This window comes from Syngnathus typhle, linkage group LG4, assembly GCF_033458585.1.
Source record: "Syngnathus typhle isolate RoL2023-S1 ecotype Sweden linkage group LG4, RoL_Styp_1.0, whole genome shotgun sequence".
NCBI classification, from domain to species: domain Eukaryota; kingdom Metazoa; phylum Chordata; class Actinopteri; order Syngnathiformes; family Syngnathidae; genus Syngnathus; species Syngnathus typhle.
The window spans coordinates 10,985,644-11,010,071 of NC_083741.1; the positions used below are offsets into that span (position 1 = coordinate 10,985,644).

Sequence of the window (24,428 nt, forward strand, 5' to 3'; positions counted from 1 at the left end):
TAACAGTACTAAAGCAATGTTTATTAGAACAAAAAACATCACAAAGACAAAATATCTATAAATCTATCATTTGCCTCTGTTTGTTGTTCAGACTTGAATAACCCCAGACATGAAAAGCGGTTACATTTCAAAGGTGGCATGAAAAGGACTTGATAACTTGCTTGAAACTGTCACAAATGTGCTAAAAAAAACTTCTTGGGTGAGGGGGAATTGTGTTTTCCCTGTTTTAGACACTCAATATTCCACACTGACCCAGCCACACAAGTTCGGACCAATAATTTTGGTCTTTTTTTTCCCCCCCATTGGATGCAACGCTTGGCCAGGATCTTTTTTTAAAGTAGAGTTCAATGCGGATGCACCCTCAAGGACTCAACCCCTGACAGTCATGCACACATTGCTTATTTATAATTATTTACAATTCTGCAAGGGCCAAACATCTTTTCTAATTCATGTCTCCAGCGGACCACCTTGTGTCTGCGGGGCGTAAAATTCTAGTGGATCCTCGTCAGCTCCTCGACAATCTTAATGACCTCATCCACAGTGGCTTCACGCTTCATGCCGCTGCCGTCATCGATCTGCAATTGAATCACAGCAAACAGCGGGCCATCATACGTGAGACAAAGCTCGCCAACGCTGGTTATGGCATAAACAAACAAGTACACAAAAAGCCAAAGCCTGCTTTGTTTTATTGATTTTAGCTACAAATTGTAATCCTTTGCTGCTTCCAAAATGATATGAAATATTTGCCTTTTTTTTAACTTTGGAGAAGGCTGTTTTGCCATTCAAACTTCACCAGTAAGTAGGTGTGGACAAAATAAAAGAGAAAACAACATCGTTTTTTTTATCAGCTCAGAGCAGGGGAAAAAAACACACACAGCCAGCACACACAAGGCCAAAAGGGCAGCGGCACACGGAATCTGCTTAGTGACATTTGTATTTCATATGTGAACAGGACAATAATTAGAATCTCAAATGTGTGTAAATGTTTTGATGCCAAGATTGAGCAGAAAATGCCAAGGGAAGAAGCCTGTTTTATGGGTTGAGTACAAAGGGGAAAAGTAGAGACTGATCCGCATTGAGAAACATGGACTAAGGTCAAAGCCCACAGTAGTCAGAAATAACCTGAATCTGACCAAGCTAAGAATACCAATTTATGGAAATTAACCAATAAAAAATAGACAATGCTTTTGAATTGTTGTTGAAGGGAATCATTTTAAAAAACAAACTCAAAAAGCAGTCCGGGACAAAAAATGGGAAAAAACCCAATGGCTTACTGAGCACACCTAAACCCGATTTTACGCGAACTTTGGGGGCCAGAATTTGGGAATCTTGTTAACCCCGAAATGCAAAAAGTATTTTTTTATATAATATAGTAAATATAATATAGAAGTATAGATGTTTCTGAACAGTCGAAGGGGTCCTTCTTTACGTTAATTTAGGCCAGGCATGTTGTCGGGCAGCTGAAGGGGTCTGTTTGCGCCACACACATTGACGTCTGTTGACATTTTATTAAGAGAATCAATACGTAGATGACAAGATCAGTCGGATTGAGTCCCCTCCAAAAGATGTTTCAAATGATAATGTTGATCGGTTAGGGTCGGGATGAATGCTTCCCAAAGACGAAGATGATAATGATTTTGCCTACCTGTAGCGTACTGACGACCTCCTGCATCTTGGCTCTGCCTAGATCCAGAAAACTCTCAATCAGATCGCCGTCAATAAATCCTGTGGCATGATCTGTCTTTCTCTCCGTGTGGAAGGACCTCCAGGTGCGTCAACGTCAAGGCTAATCAATACAAGGTAGCTGCTTTGCCCGAAGATTTTTAGCCAATTTAGGTTATTTGGTAGGCACGTCAGTAACTTATGGATTTGTGGCACGGCTCAGTTCTTATTCCCTGCGAGTAGTGGGAGTTCACTGTAGTTCATTTACCGATCAATATTTGGAATCGATGATTTATCGAGCCTTCAAGTAACTGACGAAAAATGGAATACAGTATTATTGCAACCAGCAGAGGTGCAAATCATTAGGTCTCAAGTTGTTTGCTTTTCAGAAGGAGCAGTAAGATTAGCTACGCTCTTACCTAGCAAGTTGTAAGATATATATATATACTGAAAAAAATACAATACAAATATCACCAATCTTTCACAGTGCACATACCAACTCCAGTCTTCTTGAGGAAAGTGTGTGGACTGTCTACTTGCCTTCATTGTAACAGATGGCATGTATGCACATCAACATAGAAAAAAGGATATAAGCTGTGTTCAATTTTGCCAACACTCTTGATGACTTTGTTGAGGCGGTTCTGAAGGTCCAGGAGAAGGCTGTACCATCCTTCGGATAGGGAGGTCACCAGTCCTAACACGTCAATTCAAAATAAAGGAAAGAACAAACAGTATTTAGAGGACTAACCTTACTAAGTGCCAAGTGTCAGTGAATGTATCACCGAGACAAAGTATCAAACAACAAAAATATTTTTCATCCTGGGAGAGAAAACCCTTGTCTCGGCTGGTCGTGTAATGGAACTCAAAATACTTTATATGATAAATAAATAAAAGGATCATTAGACAGACAGCGTTCGTCATAATGCAAGTTTCATGCTTGTACGCCAGAAATACTTTGTGTGGAGCGAAAAGCAACATTATTTCCTAACATTTAATAATTCATTGTGACTTCTCTGTTAAATTTTACAGTTGCAAGGCTTTGAGAGTAGGTAGTACACGCTAGAAGTTAACTAACTACTGTGTTATTCTGACACACCAGTGGAGATAATCTGCACTAAAATATACGGATGGCTGAATATGACGAGACTGTGCTGAGTTGGAAGATAATCCTCCTGACAGTCTGTGACGCCTCGAATACCACTTTTAGTACTGACTCGTCTTATGTTGTTGCTCTTTTGAAGAGCAAATACCAAGTTAAGTGCCTTAAATTGGAGAAAGGCTGCATTCTTGAAGAAGTTTCTTTACTTGCAACCTGCTTGAAGAATATACTGATTATAAAAACACTGCACCAGGCTTAGATTTTTTATCCCTATTCTCAATTTGTACGCTCAGTCTAATAGTGATTTTCTCCAATGGATACGAACAAATACAAATAATTGATGTTCATGTGCATTTAATGTTCTCATTAGGCGCATAGTTTACTCAGCTAGTTTTAGAATATGCTGCACTATTTAAGGCTAGAATGGTACCTTAGAAACTTTTGCCTGACACATTGTAGAATGTTTTGTTTTGCTTTCAAGAGAGTAGTTCATCATTATCTGTCACAAGAATCACAGAGGTTGAGCAAAACTAAAACAAAACAAAATGTAGTAAAGAAACGACAGACACTGAAAATTGTTCAATCTTCTCGAGATCATACGATGATATCTTGCTCTAAGCAAGTAAACAAGGCAAGTTTACTTCAGTCTGTGTACTTGCTGGCCTTTGTCCCTTTCTCTAAACCCTCAGATACATCACAGTCTCAACAGTTTCCAGGGACGATAAAGCTAAGAGGGTGATTTTTCTTTAGAACACATAATGGCAGCGATTTAACTCAAGTCTACAGGGATGGTTCTCATTTAAACCATTTTCAGAGACATAAGGTGTGAAGAAATAAAACGAGCTGGTGAAAAGTGTAAAGGTTCATTTGACGTCTCAGAGGCCAACACTAAACTGCATCTACATTTCCAAAGACTTAATTATCATTGTTACGAGGTTCTTTGAGATGATGACGACTGAGACCAAACAGAAAGAGCAATATATTCCAAGACAAACTTTGCAACCGCCATTATTCCATTGGATGCAAAAATAAGTCAGCACGGATAAAAAAAATGACGAATTGAGTTGAGATGGTATTTGTGTGGCTGTGCCTACCAATCATGCCATTGACCGTGCCAAACAGAACAGACCCTTGGGTGGGTGTGGAACTTTCCCCCAAGTTCTGCAGCACCAGCGAGCCGTGGCAGAAGACGTTAACAAATTCTCCAAGGTGGAAAAGTCCTACTTCCTGGAGGTGCTGACGCTCCTCGTCTGTGGTAGCCGCACTGCCAGAAAGAATCTATTGTCATAATCTCACTCGCGACCGAGCAGACACGTTAAAAACGAGGGGAAAGGGAAAATTGGGAATTTCAATGAAGGGGATCGCAAAAGACATCAGAAGCAATAACGGATGTTGTCTTGAGGTGTGTCGAGGTGATTGATTAATCTGTAGAAAATCATGAGGACCAAAGATATGAGAGGCTTTTGTAAAGGTCAGTAAATAGCAGTGAAAAGAGATAACCAGGTGAGAAGTGGTGGAGAGCTATTGAGTAAGAGGCATATCATACAAAAATAAAGGTCACTAAGATTGAGTGCCCAACCTGATGTATTAAGTAGATAACAAGTGTCGGCACAAGTCAGATCATTTTTCATACAACAATCACCCGTGTAATGTTAACCACGTGACAAGCAATCTTCTCGCTTGGATGTATTGCAGTAATACTGAACAAAAATAACACTGCCATGGAAATACAGACACATCTGATTGATGAAGAACTCCTTCATTCAGCTTCTCACCTGTCCTTCTGGCAAACAAACAGATTAAAGGCGTTCTCAGCCCCAAGGAAGTTGTCATCGTCCAGAATTTCCACTGCACTCATCCAGTTGGGATTGAAGTCCCGAGCAATCTATGAAACATGCGAGACATGAGCTAGGGAGTTACCATTTAGCCGTGTGCTTATGCAAAAGCCAGTTTACAATGTAAGGATGTTTTAAACACAAAAGCACAAAGTTGTCAAAAGTAGCAAAACAGCTGAACTCTCAGTAGCGGTAAATGTGAAATGTGAAAATAATGACTATTTTAATTGTATTTTTTTTCTTCTTCAAAAGAAAACACCTACAAAAATAGATCTATAATTTCGCATACTAATAATACAAGAAGAAATCTAACTAGTGTAAGAACTGTCCTACTTCAACATACGAGATTAGATCCTAAAGTCTCAAAAACATAATCACAAATCCATTAGGGAGGAAACTGGGGGTACATGTTTAATGTATCATTTCTAAAACCCGTAGTTCCTATTTGCATCTTACATACTACTCTAAGCTCAGCCCTTCAGTATGAGCTCTACATGTGGCTCATTCAAAATTTTTCTTATCTTTTCCATCTCAAATTGATTTTATATTTGAATTGCTTGCCCAAAAGCATGTTTCTGGTGGGGAAAAAAAGAATCACAAATCGCACTGTCCAAATTGACAAGCATAAAGTTCACAGTGCTGTCGTACTCTACCTCCTCAAAGTTGCCTTCCATGGCTTTGTATGCTAGCAACAAGACAGACCTCATCAGGTCTCCCACCAAGATAAAGTCTCCTTTGGTTTTCAGGTACAGGGCCATGATGTTGTTGTAGTGGTTGCACTCGGTCCGAAGCTCTTTCTCAGCCGTCCACTCATATAGGCGGACCTGAAACACATACTCCAAGTAAGAAAGTATGTACGTTGATGAGGGAGGTTAAATGATTTAATTATGTAGTGGTTGTGAGAAGAGCAGGCTATTGTTCTGGATATGTTGCACCTCAGTGAGAATGGAAGTAAAGTGCTGATGTGTCTGGCAGAAGAATGCCTACGAAATAGCCCGGTAATTACTAAACAATACTTGAAAGATATAATCGTAATTAATTACTGTGGGTATGACATACTGTAGGTTCTGCTAACCGACTCAATTGCACGTTTTAGTTTACTACCTTAAGAGTAGTACCCTCAGATGAGGCTGCGTTTATGGCTTGAATCCTTTTAGTCTATCTATAGCACAGCATGGATGAGTGTGTAATAAGATTTCGTTGCATAGAATTTTGAGGCAATCACTGCAATCAAATGGATTTTGTAACTTTCAGTGAAAATTCGGACCCTCTTCTGGCCTAAATTTTATAAGCAAACTGTTTCAGTTGTCTCGGGTTTGAAGGGCGGACATGTTTCAACTCCTTCCACAATCAAATTTAGACCAGGGTTTTCAAAATTAAGCAAATTAATACCAGACTCAAGTTATTTCTGTGAACATTTTTACTTTGTTTGTTCTTCTACAGTGGGGTAAGAACAATGTTGTCTACCTGTATCTTAAAAATTAAGATATGTTATGAGGTATTTTAGAAAGCCAGCAAACAACAACTTCTTTAGGTATGCAGCGTTGAGAAAATGGGGATCATGGTAGAAACAGTTGTTTCTGATACTGTTCTGTCTTGACTTCTACAACAAACAAAAGTATTATGTCGGAAACACTGAAGCAGTATTTACCGTGCTATTGATACTGGCCAAGAGTTTGCCATTGAACTCAAGCATTGAGTAGACAGCTCCTCTCACTTCCTTTTCTGCTACTGTTTGTAGTTTTCCTAAAGGGGAAATAAAGGCCAAGATTCAAAGAGTTGTTCATCTTCAACCTAGACAAGTGCTTATTGAGGCACAACTCAATTGCGCAAACAGTGATGCAGGTGTGGGTTGAAAAAAAAAAGAAATCGATGAATTGCGCAGCATTACTAGAAGTGTGCAAAGCAGGCAATACACCTTTGAGAGGATGCGGCATGAAAGGAAATGAGAGGAAGCTGTAGAGGTTAGGGACACGTCTGATAAGAAGTGATAAGCAATGATTAAGTGAAAAGCGTAACAAGAGCAATGTAGGACAAAGTGTCCCTGAATGGAGAACGTGGAAAAAAGAAAATGAAACTGGCTGTAGTAGGAAAAAAAGCAAAGAAAAATGAGATGGATGAGAAGACAAACAGTATATGATTCAGAAAAAAAAAAAGAGAAAAACATTTAGGTTAGTTTGCCTGTGTTTGGAAAGCAAAAACTTCAGAAAAAGCCTATACTGACCATCAGTGTAGTGGAAAACAATTATACGTCCCTGCTTGGGCTCAGCTTCCTCTGGGTAAACCATGGCCGTGCCAACAACAAAGTAGACTGACGGGTCTTTCCCCAGTCGGCAGGACACCATGCTAAGAGCATATTCACTTGGGAGGAACTGATGGGCATGCAGCACTGAGAGAAATGCACCACAAAAATATGTTAGAGCAGCACAACGATGACGTCTTTCAAATATGTTTTTGCAGCAAATCCAAATTTATGGACAAAAGTGGAAATCCAAATTCTGCACTGTGAATGTGAAAGACTTGATTCACGCCTTTAAAACGCAACATTTTTTTTCTCCACAGTGTGACAGGCTTTGGCTCCATTACACTATTACAGAGTTTATTGGCTGAAATATGTCGTAGGATTATGAGTATTATCCATTGACAGTCAGGAATGTGTCCCATTTCGACTCATAAAGTTCTCAATGCCACTGGCTGGTTAGAAATTTTATGTAAATGTATTTAACAGTCCTATATGTGACAACTCAACCAGTACCATGCCGCTGACATAAAACCACCAAGTAACATCCAGTTGGTGTGGAAGACTATAGAAAAGTAAAACAACTTTGGTCATGCCTTGGTCCTTATGTAAGATTTGGAAGTTTATTATATAGGTGTACAACATGCTTACTTTAACGTTGGTTTATTTCAACCTTGGTAGGTGAACAAACAGTTATAAAATGTTATTGTGGAAGCAAGTTTATATTGTCGAAGGGAAAGTTTTATTTTCAATGTGCATTTTGTCCAGGGTGAAAGTACCCTAGGGTGCTAGAAACAAAAGAATGATGTATTCAATAAAACATATTTGACATGACCAATAAAGTAATTCAGCAGCTGGGTAATTTAGCCATTCGAAAAAGTGCATGTTTAAGTGAGTGGCTCAATCTGATTAAAGAATCATAATTGTAAATTATGATGAAATGCATTTTTCCCCCACATCTGTCAGTTTTAATTTTTATTTATTTTTTTAAACCAACGGTAGAAATAAGCAGTGCAATGTGATTATCGGATGACTGAAGAAAATTGATTAAAAATAAGGCTGAATAAATAATTGAATTCAAACTGATATCACAATCTAGTAGAATGCAATTTCTAAATTGCAAAGGCTCCAATTAAGGGGGGAAAAATCCTCTGGTTTAAACCGGTCACTCGCGATGAATATTTAATATATTTATATCAGTTCTAACATGTTCAGTGCTTTAGGTAGTGCAGTCCAACTGTTTGCTGTTTGTTTCATGAAAAGTTCTAGTGGTAAACCCCGACATTTGTTTGCAGTATTGTTATAATCTGATTAATGACGTACTGACTTGTGTTCATGCTACACTTGTTCAGTAGAATTGTATAAAGTTGTTGTAGTGAATGCTTAAAATAGACTGCTAAACAAGATGTTTATTTAGTAAGTTAACAATTAAAAGCGATAAACTGCCTTTCGGATTAATGCATGGTCCATTTGCCTTTACTTTAGCAGAAGCCTGACCTATAAGACTAAAACAAAGTATATATCTAACCTTATTGTAATACAGATTAATGTATTTCATCTGTATTATAAAAAATCACATGGGAAGAGGACCTTGAAAAAGAAAAATCATATTGTATTGCAATCTTGGGGGCACGGGATCACAACTAGATCACTTTTCAAAAATTGTTCATGCCTAACAAAACGATCATTAAGTGAATGAACGTTGCTGAATTTGATTTGCATTTGGACACACCTGATGACTCAATCCCTTATTTACAATTATTTACATAATGTGTCCTAATATATGCAGATTTGTGAAGGCCCAGGTCTTTTAAAGCTAGATGGGGTGCATCAAAATCTGCATTAAAAAACAAAAGAGAGCAACCACTATATATAACCTTTCACTGGGTTCTCAATTGGAAATTGTAAAGTTCAAGAAGATGAAGCAAAATTCTGTTATCCAATCAATGTTGGCCCACGCTCGCATTGAGCTATAACGAAATATTGAATGCCTGTTTATCATACACCAGAAATTGTACGCAGGTTCAGGTTAAAGTAAATCTTGACACAAGTAAATGCAAATTTGTTGATGCGCCTGTTTAAATATGTATGAGCAAAAAATAGATGATGAATGAGTGTCAAGTCAAGGCGGAGGAAAATACATTGTGGATTGACCTGATAAACCTCCGTTATTCTCAAGGCAGAGTGCATTATTTTACCATCAGAGCAGAGGCAAAATATGAACGTGCCAATGGCTGAGATAGAAAAAAGGAAATGTACATCTGGCTGTCTCACCTTCAAAGGTGTGCTGATCCACAACTAGCAGACTGTGAACTTCTACTTCATCGCCAAAAGATGTCTCGTGGGGAGAAGTGCTGCTGGGGAAGAGCTTACTAGAGCTCACGCTGCTGGAGAGGGCCTGGAATTATGCAGATTGATGACATGGGAGAGGTACTGAAATTAATACAAATTGAATTATAATACGGTGTATAGAATAATTCTCATCTCTGTCAGCAAAAACTCTATAGGAGACTTGACACCATCTGTAGAACCATATGCACTGCATTCAAACAGGGAAACCTCTTTGTGGTCACCATGCAGAAACATTCGACAACATTTGTCTCTACAAGTCGTGCACCCTGGTAGGAAATGTCGATTCCTTGACAGAGTAAACACTGGAGCTGTGCAGGAATGGGTGGTCATTTTTTCCCCCCATTTGTTTGAGTAGGTGTGACGAATTTATAATTGACTTACAATTGGCACATTTGGAGCCAATTCATCCAATATTGTATGAACAGCAATTACAGAATTGGGCTACAAGTCTTGGCATTAGTAAGCACAACAACCTGTGACAGTATATAGTACCGAAAAGACTATAAAATAGTTAAAAATTAGCGCATTTCTTTCAAAAATGATTATTTTCAATTGCATTTTTTAAACTTGGGATTAGAAGTATACGTATTCATTGTTAATGATATATTGTCAGAATTCAAATTTTTCATCATAAAGTCACACAAGACTGTAGAATGTCTAATGTGACAAGACCAAGCTATTTATCCAGTGTACAAATGTTAACATTTTTTTTTTTTTTAATTGTTTGACAGCACACATTAAATAAACTGACATTCATAAAAAGGGTAAAGTCCAAGGAAGCCAATGAAGCTCTAAGGAGAATGTTCAATGTACACAGGTTGGAGCCCTTTGTGACTGCAAAAGTCAACATCCGTCCAAACAATTTAATGTAAGCGCAAGTTGGCATTTGGATGTGCAGCCGCTTTGTGACAATGTGAAAGATGTCAATTTCAGTTGAAGGGAGAAAATTGGTGATGCTCAGGATAAAGCTAGGACCACCAAAACAATGCCCTGCTATGAACTGGAAATTGTTAAGAAAATGTTGCAGTACAGAGTAAGTTTTACAGCACTATGAACAGTGAGCGCATTCTGGCCAAGCATTGAGGTCAACCATCATAGTACCTTAAAATTCACTTCACATCAACAGGTAACCCAGTTGAAACTTGGATAGAAAATTGCATTTATTCCCACAGGGCAAGGGTGCCGTTTCGTCAGGACAATAATTCCCCCCAAAAAAACATTAAATCTGATTTTGAAACTGATATATTAAAAAGTGCTACACCCAGCTCTTATCTACAGTGCTAGAAAAGATTGCAGAAAGAGACAACAAGCCTAAAAACGATTGGATGGTCATAATTACATGTGTCAAAACCCACAGCATTTCAGTGAAAACTCAATGCTATTTAGATTAAGCTGCAGATTAATGCATCCATCTATCTATCCATCCATCTATCCATCTATCTATCCATCTATCTATCCATCTATCTATCCATCTATCTATCCATCCATCCATCCATCTATCCATCTATCCATCTATCGTACCTGGGTACTTGCACTGGGTCGTACAGCAGAGGTGGTACCGCTCACATCTTGGATCTCCACCCGGCTGGAAAGAACCCCAAAACACTGTGAAACCTCCTGGTAACAGATGCGCCTGGAGTGTGAAGAAAAATAGAAAGAAGTGAGAGGACACACAAAGAGTTGTGGCAGGAAGCCAGTAAATCAGGTGGGAGAGGGTGTCAGAATTGCAAAATCCTGCAATCACAACAAAAGAACTGGAGCTCTTGAATTAAATGATTGTCATGAAATAACATCTCAATTCTTTTTTTTGATGGCGCCATTGTGAGCGTGGCAGCCAAACACATAAATTTGAGACAAAGACTGACCTGGGGGATTCGTACAGAGGAACAGTACGGATGTGAAGTTTCTGAATCTCGTCAATGGTACCAATGGTCAGAGTGCTGTTGTTAGCCAGAGCCAGACTGCAACCAGCGGCAGAGTTGGTCAAAGACATTTTTCTTTTTTTGTCAAAGTGCATATGACTTGTTTCAAAGTTGGAAATTTCCCAATACTACTTTAGACTGTTTCTGTATCTAGAGTTTGATTGAGTGCTGACCTGTCAGGATAGCCTTCTGAGTTGAGTGGGCACATATAATTGACCTCTTTGAGGTTGACGTTGGAAAAGACCAGCTTGTGGTTGGAGGAATAAATGACAGTAGGCCGGTCAGAGCAGGCGAAGACATTGGAGGTGGACAGGGATCGGAAGGTCCTCAGCACCGTGGGCTGTGTGCCCAGGGTAACCTTCTTGCGCTCACTCAGGGCGCCTACAGCAAAGGAAAGCATGTGGAATAACCAAGTTATCTTTACTTTGAAAAGTGGAGTTGAAAAGAACTTAAATTCAAACCCTTGCCATAAATGTTTTATAACCCTCATGTGAAATTCACGTTTCCTGTCAGGTGATAAACATTCCAGCGACAGGGTAGATCAAGTACAGTACAGTTCACAGGTCTCGAGATAGTGACGCTTTTTTCCAGCATAGGAGTAAGAATTTCATCTTGTCGCCAGCATACATTTTAATGCTCCCTCCAACACGGGGACTAAATTAGATTGTGTGGTTGAAAGTGTGTGTAGTGTGCACATTGTGTGTATTCAGACAGCTTTGGACTTGCACATGGACCACGTCGGAGAATGTGTTTGGAATATGCATGCTGCATTTTAGGATTCACGTCAGTCAGTAAGCAATCCACAGAGGCGCAGTAATTCGGGCATTCAAATTGATGAACACATTGGCATGTTCATTTATTATCCAATTGGTGCATCTGTGAAAGTACTAAAAGAAACAGTTTTCCGGTGTCTGTTGTTTTTGGAACTGCGAAACACTCTATGAATAACACCGCGTGCACATCTGCAGTCCAAAGCTGACGCGCAATTCAGCAAGTAGAAAAAGACTTTGTGTGGATTTCTGTCCGTTGATAAACTTGAAAATTAAGCAATGAAAATCACAGTGCTATTGAATGGGGTTCACCAGAGGTATCTCTACAAACAAACAAACAAATGAGTGAAAAAGAGTGATGGTACCCTGGATATTTTGTTGCACCATGGTTTGAGGCAAACTGCAATCAAACGATTTTTGTAACGTTCAACGAGACTCTTGCACCTCTAGTTAAGCAGGTATTTTAGTCCAATCATCATTTGTCTCAGTTGTCTGAAGGTTTGAAGGGTGCTTTTTCCTCTGTTGTTTCAGCTCCTTCCACAAATGTTCAATAAGATTTAGATCAGCGCCACTTTGGAAAAGTCCAATTGTTTGCCCTTAGGCATACTAGTGTATTCTAACAGTGTTCTGGGTCATTATCCAGTTGCAAGACCCCTAACATGACAGGTAGTGGATTTATTATTCTGAAAACATGGAGTTGCATAAGTCGGTGTTAAACAACTCATTTGGTTTGCCGCCTATGGACTGACATCATGAAAAGGACATACCTGTCTGCAGATCCAGACCAAAGTAGAAGAGCGCGCCATCCCCGAGGGCACACAGCAGGTAGTAGCTGCCTTCAAAAGTGGTCATTAGGATAGAGCGAGGGATGATCTCTAAAAATGGTCACAATAAAATGACATATTTTTGTTAGAAGACGTAATGTGTTCATACTAGAGTAAAATTATGGCAAAAATGGCTAGTCATGAAAATGTACGACAGTTATTGACCAGGAAGCAAATACACGCCTAAAGAAACTAAATGTTTAACCAACAAAATTAACATGGTAACACTGGGGAGATCTAACATTACCTTGCTTCTGAGAAGCCTACACATAGTAATTAGAACACATAAGAACAATCTTTCATCTGTTTGAAAGAATGATTTTAATTGCACTGCTATCAACCCACACATTGATAATATTTTGCGCTGCTGTGTATTTATGAGAGATTCATCACGGATGAAACATTAACTGGAAAGAAGAGTTCTCTTCACAATAAGGGAATTTGGTCTCCACAGACTCTTGAATTCTTAAGTTCAACCAAATAAGCAGTCTCCTTTATGACATGACGATAATTATCTCACGAATCCTTAAATGATGCACTAAATGTAGAAATACTGGTATAGCCTTTGGGCATCTCTGGGAAAAGAAATGTGGATTGCAGCATATTATTCTTTGACTTAGACTTGATTTTTTATGTCCAAAGAAGGTTTGTCACATAAAATGCCAAATGAGGTGCCAAACTGCTCTTGGCCTATATTCAGTGTGCTGTTTGTCACAAAGCAATTTCCCTCACCTCTCGAGTTTTACTTATGTGAAGGTATTAGGGACGTTTTTGTCTTGCCTTCGAGAGTGCCTGAGCTGTAAAAGGATATTTCACTTTAGTGGATTTGGAAAGTCCTTTAAGGCATTATATTACTTTGACTGGGCTATGGAAATGAACTTCACTTGGCACCCAAGAAGTTTACAGTACTCTGAGAAGCCAGAAACAGCATTTGTTTTTGTTTTTTTGCAATTTGCCCTCACCTCCACCCAGCATTTCCTTGTGAAGGGCAGTGAAGCAGGGTAGTTTCAGCACACGGGCTGATATGTCAGTCCACAGTCCCACGGCGCAGAGTGGCGATTCACCACCCCCTTCACCAAGTGGCGTGATGTCAAGGCAAGCCACCTCGTGTTCCATATCGGTGTTGCTGAAGAAGACGCAAAGAGGTTGACACCCTTACTATGAACGGTGTCAATGGGGACACAACACAGCAACCTTTGGATACGGGAATCATCTTCATGTGAAAAGTCCAAATTGTGAGATATATGTGAGACATCGAAGACTGGCAAATAAAACTGATGAAGCACTCCCAGGAGCACTCATATAAAGTCCCCAACTCTGACTACAGTTTCATGAATAGTTAACATACAAAATAATCGTCTTTTAATTCAATATTTTAACAAGATTCAGATGTATTGTCAACTATAAAATGGTTACACAATGTCAAGGAAATCAGAAATGTGTTAAATGCTGCTGTAATGTCACTCAACCTTTTAATTATTCTCAATTATCTCTCGACAACCTGGCGTCACTCTTGCAAACATCGACTAGGTGACATTGATATATGTATTCAATGTAATTTCTAATTATGTGCCCGAGTGTCAAATTGTCCTACCTAATCTGTTTGAGCTCTCCGGCCAGGATCTGAAGATAGTAAAGGGCACGGCCTACAGCAAGTACAACCTGAGTGTGGTTGCAAGCAGCCACACTGATGTTCCTGCCCTGTGGCTCCTTCCATTCGCTTACTAATGCCTTGTTATCTTGAAGCACCAAGCGGACGGAGCCGGACGTGATCTGAAAATACACAATGTTTGGTAGTTAGAATATTATTCTGCACAGCACCTCTGGCAAGTGACAGAACGGTTACAGTGATGGGTTAGGGTGAAACAAGAGGAAGTCACTTCAAAGAAAAACTCATTGATTACATTTGGTTGTATGTCAGAATTGCTGCTGCTGCCTGGAAAAGAAATCCTAATTGCTTTTTCTACAATCTCACAATTGTTGCTATCGATAACAAAGGTAAAATGGGATTTGGTATCCCTTCTTCCAACTTTTCTTAAAACGCTCACATATTTCATTTTCTACAAGAAAAGTACCAAAGTCTTGTTGGAAATCAAATTCAAGACTTTACTCTAAAGTGCTGTGTGCATTCAATCATCTGCTGAATTTTATCTGGTCGGCCCAGAAAACCGAGTCGTACTTCAGAATATTGGTTTTCGTTTTTTTGGTTGCCAAAAAACCCGGACATTTCATTCAGTTCATTGATTTTCGTTTATAACTAACAAAAATACAAATCTATGATATTCACATTTATTGAGCTGCACTATATTTCTAGAAGTTTGATGTTCTATTTAGTACTGTAAAACGTATTGCCAGGCTGGCTGAAGACATTTCAGGCAAATGACATGGACAATACATGGAAAAAAATCCTGGTAATTCTGTTAATGCAAGAGATATGATAATAATAATAAAAGAAAATATAAATGTCCATAATCGTATTAATCAGCGTTAAAAGCGTAATGAGTTGTTCGTAAAAGCTTTCCACAACAAATTTCGCTTTTAAGTTGGTAGCTGTGCTCTTGAATAAATCAACTTCTCCATCTTTAAATGTACAGAACGACACATTTCATCAGAAAAGTATAGAAAAGAAGAAATCAATATGAAACAAGTGCCAATTTCACCCAATTCCGGTGTGATGTGCGAGTCTGTGTGGATGCTAACCTGAATGAGCTGCTGGTGAGCAACATTGCCGCAGTAGAATGTCTGCTGATTGTCTACAAAGCCTGGAAGTTCTGTCTCTTCAACTTCCTCACCGCTCAGCATCAGCACGCTAAAACACACAATTACGTCGGAAATTCATTTCTGATACCATGTGCATCTGATATGCTCTGTTACAACGGCTCACCGTGTTTGGCCTACGAAGGACAGCACCAACATGTCGTCTGTCTCTCTCCCTGCCTCCGAGCGGAGCGGCCACAAACCTGGAACGCAATTAAAAACAAAATTACTTGCTCAATCAATTTTCTAATTAGAGAAGTACAAAATCCAGCAAGTGTCCCAAGTCTTTTGTGTTCTTTTGTCTCCAAGGTTCACATTTGAAGACAAACATTGCAAATCCCTCTCAGAGTGTCATTGATTAGTTTTTGGTGAATAACTGTCTCATTTCGAGGCAGCAACAAAGACTTTTAGGGCAAAATGGATCAATAAACATCTGGAAGTGCCAGCAGACCTTAACTGGTCTATGTGGCTCATTTAAATAACAGCAATGACCTCACAAAGAACTTCATTTCCCGAGACTAACATATCATTAACACACGACAGGCAAATTGACACTTGGCAGCAATTACTATACTGCATACTGTGCTGTACTAGAAAAGACAACAGCAAAAGCACAAAAGAAGGTCAACTGATTACATTATAGAGCTCTGAAAGAACCCTATACATCAAATGGGAAGCGCCATCAGCGAACAGAAGAGGTTGTGCAGCTTTCCGATCTCCACCAACAATGTGAACACTTCCGACATAGCCGGTTCAACGAAAGCTTATACAGTCTCCTCCAAAGGTATTGGAATGGCGATATTACGCATTCAGAAATGCTTCACTTTGATTTTATGTTGCAATTTGCAATAGTTACCGTGGATGGTCTTTTCTGGACTCCAGTCATGTCCTTAACAAAATAATCCCCGCTCTACCTTTCATGGACGACGCCATGTTGGAACGGGTGACTTTACATTATTGCTTCCTTTCCCCAGCAAGACCTCAACGTGCACTTTAAAGCTGTGGTAAAGCTTGCAATTTTTCTGGCATTTATGATACAAAGCCAAGATAGATGACAAGAGCCAACTGTTAACATTGAGAGCGCTCAGATAGGCCCCAGCTGGTGTTTTGGCAAGGGGAGTCAAACAGCTGGGCAGGTTCAAGTCAGCTCTGCTGTCAAGTCAGGGCAAGATTAGGGCCTCATTAAACTCAAGGCTTGAGAGTGAGGTGATGAAACACACAAACCTTTAATACCCGGCAGGTCAATGCTGGCATGCTCATGAATCCCAATGCCGTTGCGGATGATCCGAAGAGAGCCTTCCTTGAATGCACCTGAACATGTAACTAGCTGAAGGTAGCAAATGAAAACACAAAATCAAACATGAGCTGCTACAAGTAACAGGAAAACTTTCTACATAAATTGCAATTGTGTTTTGATCCAAGAGCCTGATGTAAAGAACTCCATTTCTCTTTCCATTCTGATTGACTGCATCAGAACATTGAACATCAATCAGACATAGACAAGACCGTAGATAGAAAACCAAACCCTGCAATTTCGCCCCCAGTGGAAATATGTGATTTCACTCGAGCAACCACGACACACATAATGTTGTGGCATTGTTTGTACCGTCAAGAAACATTCCATTATTGTTCTTTAACGTCAAAGCCAAGGTACAGCAGGGTGCTTTCAGCTATAAGTGAGATGCAATGAGAATTTAATGGAATGTGTAGTCATAAATTACAATAACCTCCAAAAGTATTAAAACTGCAAGGTCAATTCCTTTGTTTTTGCTGTATCCTGAGGACATGTGGGCTTCACATCACCAAAGGAATGAGATGAAGTTCAGAAACCCAGCTTTTATTCCGTGGTATTTACATCTGTTAAACACCTCAGGATAGGATGTGCAAAATGAGCATGGAAGATTCATACAACTGATAGTCATATTTTTTATATTGACTGGCATATCGCCCAACCCTAATCTATAATCAGATGTCAAAAGCTGTAAAAGCTGTGGCAGCTGGTTTGACTATGCTGGCTCCCTGCTAAGGCTACATTCGCTGTGAGACAGCAGCCAAACGTGTGTGAAATAGAGCTGCTGGAAATTTGCCTTTGTGTCATTAGTGCACATCAGTTATTTTTTGCTATTGAATAAATAAAAAAATCTAGTCACAGCATTATTATCACTATTGCATCATCAATCATCACAATTCTCATGACTGCACATGATTGAAAATATGAATGATGAATAATAAATGTCAATATAATATAGGAATTCACCTGGCCTTGTCCTTGCCTCTCCAGGTCGACCACACACATATCCACAATAGGCCCCAGATTAGTGAACGTCTCCATGACAGCCACATATGAGCCCTGGTCATTGCTGTCCACATTGAGCTGTTGATGAAAATAAGAGCATTTATAAGAATAATTAAATGGGAAAAAAACGTACACAGGAGGACTGGAAAACAATTTACAGATGTGACAGTACTATTTGTTCATTAGTGTGGCTAACCAATCGCGTACCTTTACCAGTTGGGAGTCACCCAGTCTGGATCCCACAAAGACCACACCGTTGTCCAAGTAGGTCAAACACTCAGCAATGGATGTCTGTCATTGGAGAGAAACATAACACGTCAATGTCTTTAATTTTCTTTTCTACATACTCTTTGTATAGCATGTGCCAGTATTACTTGAAAGACTATAAATTGCTAATGTTTGAACAGAACATCAGAACAGTCAGAAATATAGCTGATGGATTTACTATCAATTAGGCCCTAACTGTTAGGGGATTGAGAAAAGAAGGAATCTAAACTTTGTTTGGAAAGTTGCGGGGCATCGAATGGTTTAAAGTGCTGTCAAAAAGAACGCACTTGAAATGGAGCTGTTAAAGTGCAAAAACAAGCTATGCACTGTGTTTAATTATTGTGCAATCGAGAGTCATATTTTTCTTACATGACAACGCAGAGATACTGCCACCCGTTGGCTGAGCAGAATGGGTCCCAACAATACAGCCAACAATTTAAAAAGCAATCTGTCTCTAGCTCAGCTGTAGCACTCCCCTTGATGGTTTCTGGCATGAGCACCACTCAGAGGACTTGCAAAACAGCCTTTACTAGACTCTTTGGCAGACGGTAAGAGAAAGGTGTTGCAGACCTGTCTGCCTTTCACGCGTGATTTGGCTTTAAGACTTGGTATTGACGTGTAGCCATTGTTTAAATCACTCCAAAATTGATAAGTGACACCCGGCAAGCAGCAAAGAGAGAATGATTTGCTACGTCCTCTGTATAAGTGTGGAAAGATCCATTAGGTCCTGTCAAGGCTATAAAACACTAAAAACGCTATAGTAGCCCTGAGAGGACGGGAAAGCTGGAGGAAAAACCAACAAGCCAGAGAAATAGTGGCCATGCAACCTAAAAGGGATAGGTAAAATTCCAAGGAAGCAGCTCTGCCAGCATAGTGAAGACAGCCATAGACGACATAAAAGAAAGACTATGAAGGTCTACTAGAAGGGATTCACCGTAATAGAACAGCAAAAGAAAGAGCGGGTCCCCAGCTAAATGCCAGTTTTCCCCAGAGCAGAGAATACCTGTCTGTGAGTACTGTCGTATCCCATATGAATATGTTGCTGCTTAGTGTGTTGAAGTAGCAATTGTTGGCGGGTTTAGAATTACAGCTAACTTCCGTTCGTCCCTCTAAAGCATTTTGTATTATAAGTTAAAATTAAGCGAGCTAGATAACTGTTTGGCTGAACATTTTGGTATTTAAATGCGCTATGTTTTAATTGTCTTTTTTTTTATGCAACAGTTTTAAGGTGAACTTTAACTGGGGGTGACAAACAGCTTGAAGCAAACACGCTTAACCCATTATGCAAACTACGCGAGCGAGAGACTTTATTTTTGTTTGCTCAAAGTGATATTATACTGTGGTGTACAATTTCTTGACAGTAAAGCATTAGAATGGTTTCTTAGGAATATATTAAAAAGTGTGTTTTAATAAAATAAAATGTGCGGGATTGGGAATGTATCCCGTAAAAAAACATGGACATCACTATAAATATAATATAGAGCACCTCTCCTAACAACTCCACATGCAAGTCTTTGAGGGCAACCGTTCCATCCATTAGCTCCTCTTTCTCCAGGAGCAACATGAAAAGACGCCCTTCCATGTCTCCCAGCAGGTAGCGTGATCCATTCGGGTCCACTCGGTTGTGACAGACAATAGTGCTTTGCTGCAGTCAAGCACAAAGATGCAAGGTCATTAAAACGACAGGCAAGGTGGATCAGGCATATAAAAGAAACATAATAATAGAAAGGTCAATGTATCATTGAATAAAGTGCTGAAATATTGGGGACCTTGGTGCATTGGTAAAGGCAAGAACAAAATCCAGAGGAAAACAAGGGGTCAAACCAAACCTTTGGTTGATTTATGAATAAACCCGTAATACTGGAGAGTACATCTTCTGTGAGCAACTTTTCTAGTAGCTCCCTACAACATATTTTCTAAACTGCAATAAAATTCAACCTTATGAACTGAAGTGAAGTTTTATAGGTAATACTGTAGAGAAGAACTAAAAATAATGTGTGGTTCTGGCCATATGAAGAAAGGGTTGTAAAATGTCTTTTTTTAACACAATTGCCTGTCTCTGCTACGGTGAGGGCAAACAAGACTCAAGAAAATATGACAACATAATGTCATTCAGCACAAAATTGTTTTTATTAGTTTAACGCTAAGCAAATGTTATTTACTCTGCACGTTGATTTCTAACTAATAATTCTTTATCTCCTTCGATGGATTACAGCTCGTTAAAGCAACAACCATTTTTCAGGGCTTTGCTTTCTATAATTTCTCTCGAACTACAATTCAAGAGTCTGATTTTTATTGGTTATTTCTCATTAAATATTTATTTATTCCTTTTTCCAGGTTCGTTATTTATGCGACCACTGAATGCTTGTCTTACATAATAGAGTACCAATATTCTTTTTCTGTCTGTTTGCTGACAGGTACCATATTAATTCTGGCGTTTCCCAATCTGCACCAAAAACCCCTTTGATATAAAACACAATCATAGCAGCTTGTTTTACTGCTTATACAATTACCTTGATAGTGGGTGGTGCAATGGCCAAATATTTGTCTCCATTGTGATAAGAAATTGACTCCTGTCCTATGATTATAGCACCACCAAAAGGCTCAGGAACTAAAATGCAAGCACAGCAAAGTCAAGCAGAGAGACAAGAGACTCCCGGAACCATTTTTAAAAGATTGATTTGTAAAAGTGTCAAATAAGATATCTAAGTGAGAGGCCAACAGCACACGAATTGAATATAACTATTAAAGACCCTTTAACACTGCACATGGTGCTGTTGACCAACCCATACATTGTTTTGCGCTATAACAGCGTGCACACATTACATTGAAGTTGAATGATTATTTGAATTTAGTGGCAGCATGATGTTACAGCATCTCGGCTCATCCAGTACGCAAGAAAATACAACAAAAAAAAACTTACCTGGTATGACCATAGATGCTTCAGCCTCAACATTCTCCTGTTTCCAGGGGCCCTTGTTGAACTCCTTTTCCCTCAGAGAAACCTCATAGGTCTTGACATGGCGCCCCTGGGGGTCCTATCATAAGCCAACAGAAGGCTGACATTAAGACACATCTTTAGACTAGATGAGCATCAATCAAATGTTATGCTTTAACTTTGATTAAGACCTTAGCAGCACCACAATCGAAAAACAATGTCATTTGATTAGTTTCCTATTTGATCCAGAATCTGTAACCTTTGAACCAAAATGGCTGCAAAAAAATATACACTGCAAAACATTGATGGGTTGTAACTTTGTTTCTGCCAGTTTCAATCAAACTGATGTACAGTACAGTGCTGTATACCAATGGCCCTCAGCAAAACATACCTGATAAATGAGGCACACGGTTGGGGCCTGGCAGCCATACAGGAAATGAACATCAATAACTTGCAGCTCCTCCAGTCTGATGTTAAAGGCCTTAAGTTCACGATTGTCGCGATCCAAAGGGATCACCTTAAACAAGCCATCATATAGCCGCAGGCCAATCATACGACATTCCGGGTCAACAATTCCAATAATACCGGTCTCTGAGGGTCGTCCAATCCGATCCTGGAATCAAAACAGTAAATTTGCAGGCGTTTATGTGAGCAGTATAAAAACATGAAAAACACAATTTTATATTTTGTTTTACAACATGAGACAACAAGTACCACTATGCAGTAGGCCATATGTCACAATATGCAGTCCTCAAGGGCCCCGATCCACAATGTTTTAGTTTATGTTTAGTGTGAAGCCTACAATGCAGCTGAATATCACCAAAACAGTCTAGAATTGAAATTAAACGGAACTTTTTTCTTAACGTGATGACCCACCTGGACATTCCCATGGGCACGAGTGATGATGTCAATGCTTTCGCCGTTCTGTTTGTATTCAAGGATGCAGGCGTTGTACTTTGATGTGAGAATAAATAGCAGATCCTTGTTCTCACCCTACAGAGGATAGGAAGGTGATGAACCAGAAACTAAACTGGAACTTTGCTGTTAAAACGGTTTCAACATTGAACAACATGTTTTTCTTGGCATTTTGATTTCCGCCATTCCTTTGCTTTGTTAAACATATGCACCTGATATCTAAATATGGCATCTTAACACAAAAGACGTGTCCACTGTGAATGAATATTTGACTGCTAAGTCAATGCCACACATTAATGTATACAGTAAAAAAGAGCTGAAATAAACCGGCACCTTGGGTCTAAAGAGCTCCATCACTGCAATCTTTCCATACATGCCCACTTCCTTGACAGGTCTGAGTCCTTCAGCTGTGACAACATAGATCTCCAACCTTGTGTTCTTTGCTATTAGCAAATTGAGGTCTTCTGCAGAGGTGAAATGGCCTGCAAAATCATCAAGCCAAAATATGCTGTTTACGATATTGTTTATGTTTGTATTGACAGGCAAATTGAAACGATTTTGACAATGGATGGTTTTGCATCCCAGGATTACTGTGCGTCATTTAAAAAATTAATAAATTTGACTTCATTTATAACACCACCAACCAGAGTTAAAACAAAGCTAAATATGAAACAACTGATTGGCAAAAATGGGAGAAATATTTTGCTTTTCCTTTCGGGTCGTTAATAACAATGTTTCAAATATGGGCCCCACAACATTGCTGCTAGTCTTACTGCAACTAGTAACTCCTTCATGTTATCAACGATGAAGTCATAGAGGAAATACCTTGATGAACAAAGTCTGGTGAGTATTATATTCATATATTCTACTATATACAAGTAGGTAATGTTGGCGTGAAATCTAAGCGCATCGATCATCAGCTTTCCTCGATCACATGTGAGCTAACCAACAAGGCAAATGCATTGCAAATTGACTGTGAAATGTATAGCCAAGACAAAGTTGACAGCTGAAAAGATCTTAGCCAAATAAAGAACGATCGGTTAGAGGCCCGTGCAGCGCGGGAGTTCAGATAGCATGCAACTTGCAAGCTTAGTGCTGCGACATACATCAACACGAGGCATTTACCTGTGATGCAGGCGTTGACCGCTGTGGGTTTTTGAGCCGTAACCACGTAGTTGTATGACATCTTGACAAGAGTAGCAGATAAACACCAAAATAGTGTTATATCGCTCACTAAAGTGACAAAATCATTGAACTACAACTCCCGGAAGTAGTTTGTTGCTAAAGCCCTGTGTCCACGAAGCATAGCGAGCAGCAACTGCAGCCTAGAGCGCCTTCTTTGTCACGGAGGCTACATGGAGTAAATGGGGGACTCTCCTCCAAAAGTATTCAAACGACACGGCCAGTTCATTTGTCTTCGTTGTACAGTCTTAAAACATTTATTTATTTATTTATTTATTTATTTATTTATTTATTTATTTATTTATTTATTTATTTATTTATTTATTTATTTATTTATTTATTTATTTATTTATTTATTTATTTATTTATTATTTTAAGCGTTTTTGTAGCACTTTGAGATTTTCTTAAAGTGTAAAGTGCAATATAAATATAATTTATTATTATTATTATTATTATTATTATTATTATTATTATTATTATTATTATTATTATTATTATTATTATTATTATTATTATTGAAAACATTCGGCTATCTAATCAAAGGCTGAATTTGAGACAAACGCACATAAGAAAACAGAACAATTTTGAGTTGACTTCCACTTTAACTCCCCATGCTCACTAAAAGTCAAAATTTCACGTGAAGCTAATGGTAGGGAAATATTTGTATATGCATCTATTGATGACAAAAGAAATGCAGAGTTTTTGTGCCAATTACGTGATCAAAATGAGTATTGTATATAACAGCTCATTTATACATTTGCTTGTATCCAGTTCAGAATACGTACTTTTTATTTTTAAGAGAGGACATCGATCACTATTTATTTTACCGGTTATTATGTTCGTGGTTATTTTTTCACATTATGTAAAAAGTGTGAGTACTTTTATGCCACCTCTGCCACTCGTGCACATATAAAAGTTGTTTTTTAATTGGATTTGTTGGTTCACGTGATTGGCCTTCGTGGGTAAATAACATTAATATAGAAGGAGGATAGAAATAAAGGTCACACGGCGGAAAGCTGTCTGGATAATAATTTCCCACTTTCAGTTTATATTTTTGTGACGTCAGTTAATCTTGGGAGTGGCGTCACCAGGAGATGGGTACAAACTTGTGCAGAAGGAACAAGGTGGAAGAGAAGGTCTAGCGCGCAGCCCTTGGAGAAAAGAGACAAACGGGATTTAAAATAAAATCGGAGAACTCGGTAGTTAACAAGAAGTGAAGTTCTATTTGACGGTATGAAATGTGAAATGTGGTGAGTAATGATAATCTTGGCTATTGTTTAATGCCAAGCGGGGAAAACTGGACAAGATGCAAAAGAGGTTTTTTTTTTTTTTTTATAATAAACGACTCGTAGGAGTTCTTTATTTTAACG

At 38.9% G+C, this 24,428-nt stretch overlaps 2 protein-coding genes across 6 annotated transcripts in view; one reads left to right on the plus strand and one right to left on the minus strand.

The window, feature by feature from the left end:
- Positions 1-23,181, minus strand: ddb1 (damage-specific DNA binding protein 1). Its single transcript, XM_061276420.1, has 27 exons — positions 23,002-23,181; positions 22,210-22,358; positions 21,838-21,954; positions 21,353-21,574; positions 20,947-21,061; positions 20,537-20,634; positions 19,510-19,668; positions 17,964-18,047; positions 17,718-17,834; positions 16,685-16,787; positions 15,588-15,663; positions 15,404-15,512; positions 14,298-14,476; positions 13,666-13,829; positions 12,647-12,754; positions 11,283-11,490; positions 11,053-11,148; positions 10,709-10,820; positions 9,110-9,233; positions 6,821-6,985; positions 6,248-6,342; positions 5,250-5,420; positions 4,537-4,646; positions 3,856-4,025; positions 2,254-2,356; positions 1,646-1,769; positions 1-575 (listed from the first exon to the last, which is right to left on the minus strand). The coding sequence occupies exons 1-27, from the start codon at positions 23,060-23,062 to the stop codon at positions 492-494; spliced, it is 3,423 nt and encodes a 1,140-aa protein (XP_061132404.1). The 5' UTR covers positions 23,063-23,181; the 3' UTR covers positions 1-491.
- The window catches only part of cfap70 (cilia and flagella associated protein 70), a 13,670-nt gene continuing 11,682 nt past the window's right edge, over positions 22,441-24,428 (plus strand). For 2 of the 5 annotated variants that reach the window (XM_061276423.1, XM_061276422.1), the window contains exon 1: positions 24,151-24,308. The gene's annotated coding sequence lies outside the window, so the exon portion shown is untranslated. Of the gene's footprint in view, positions 22,720-24,150; positions 24,309-24,428 lie in introns of those variants that run through there. The other 3 variants (XM_061276424.1, XM_061276421.1, XM_061276425.1) reach the window with 2 other exon arrangements.

Bases quoted from the DNA above. Each gene is read 5' to 3' on its own strand.
- ddb1 (XM_061276420.1), bottom strand. From the start codon at position 23,062: ATGTCATACAACTACGTGGTTACGGCTCAAAAACCCACAGCGGTCAAC. The intron at 14,477-15,403 runs GTTAGCATCCAC...GTGTATTTTCAG, and splicing joins CTCACCAGCAGCTCATTCAG to ATCACGTCCGGCTCCGTCCG. The intron at 2,357-3,855 runs GTAGGCACAGCC...TTGACGTGTTAG, and splicing joins CACGGTCAATGGCATGATTG to GACTGGTGACCTCCCTATCC.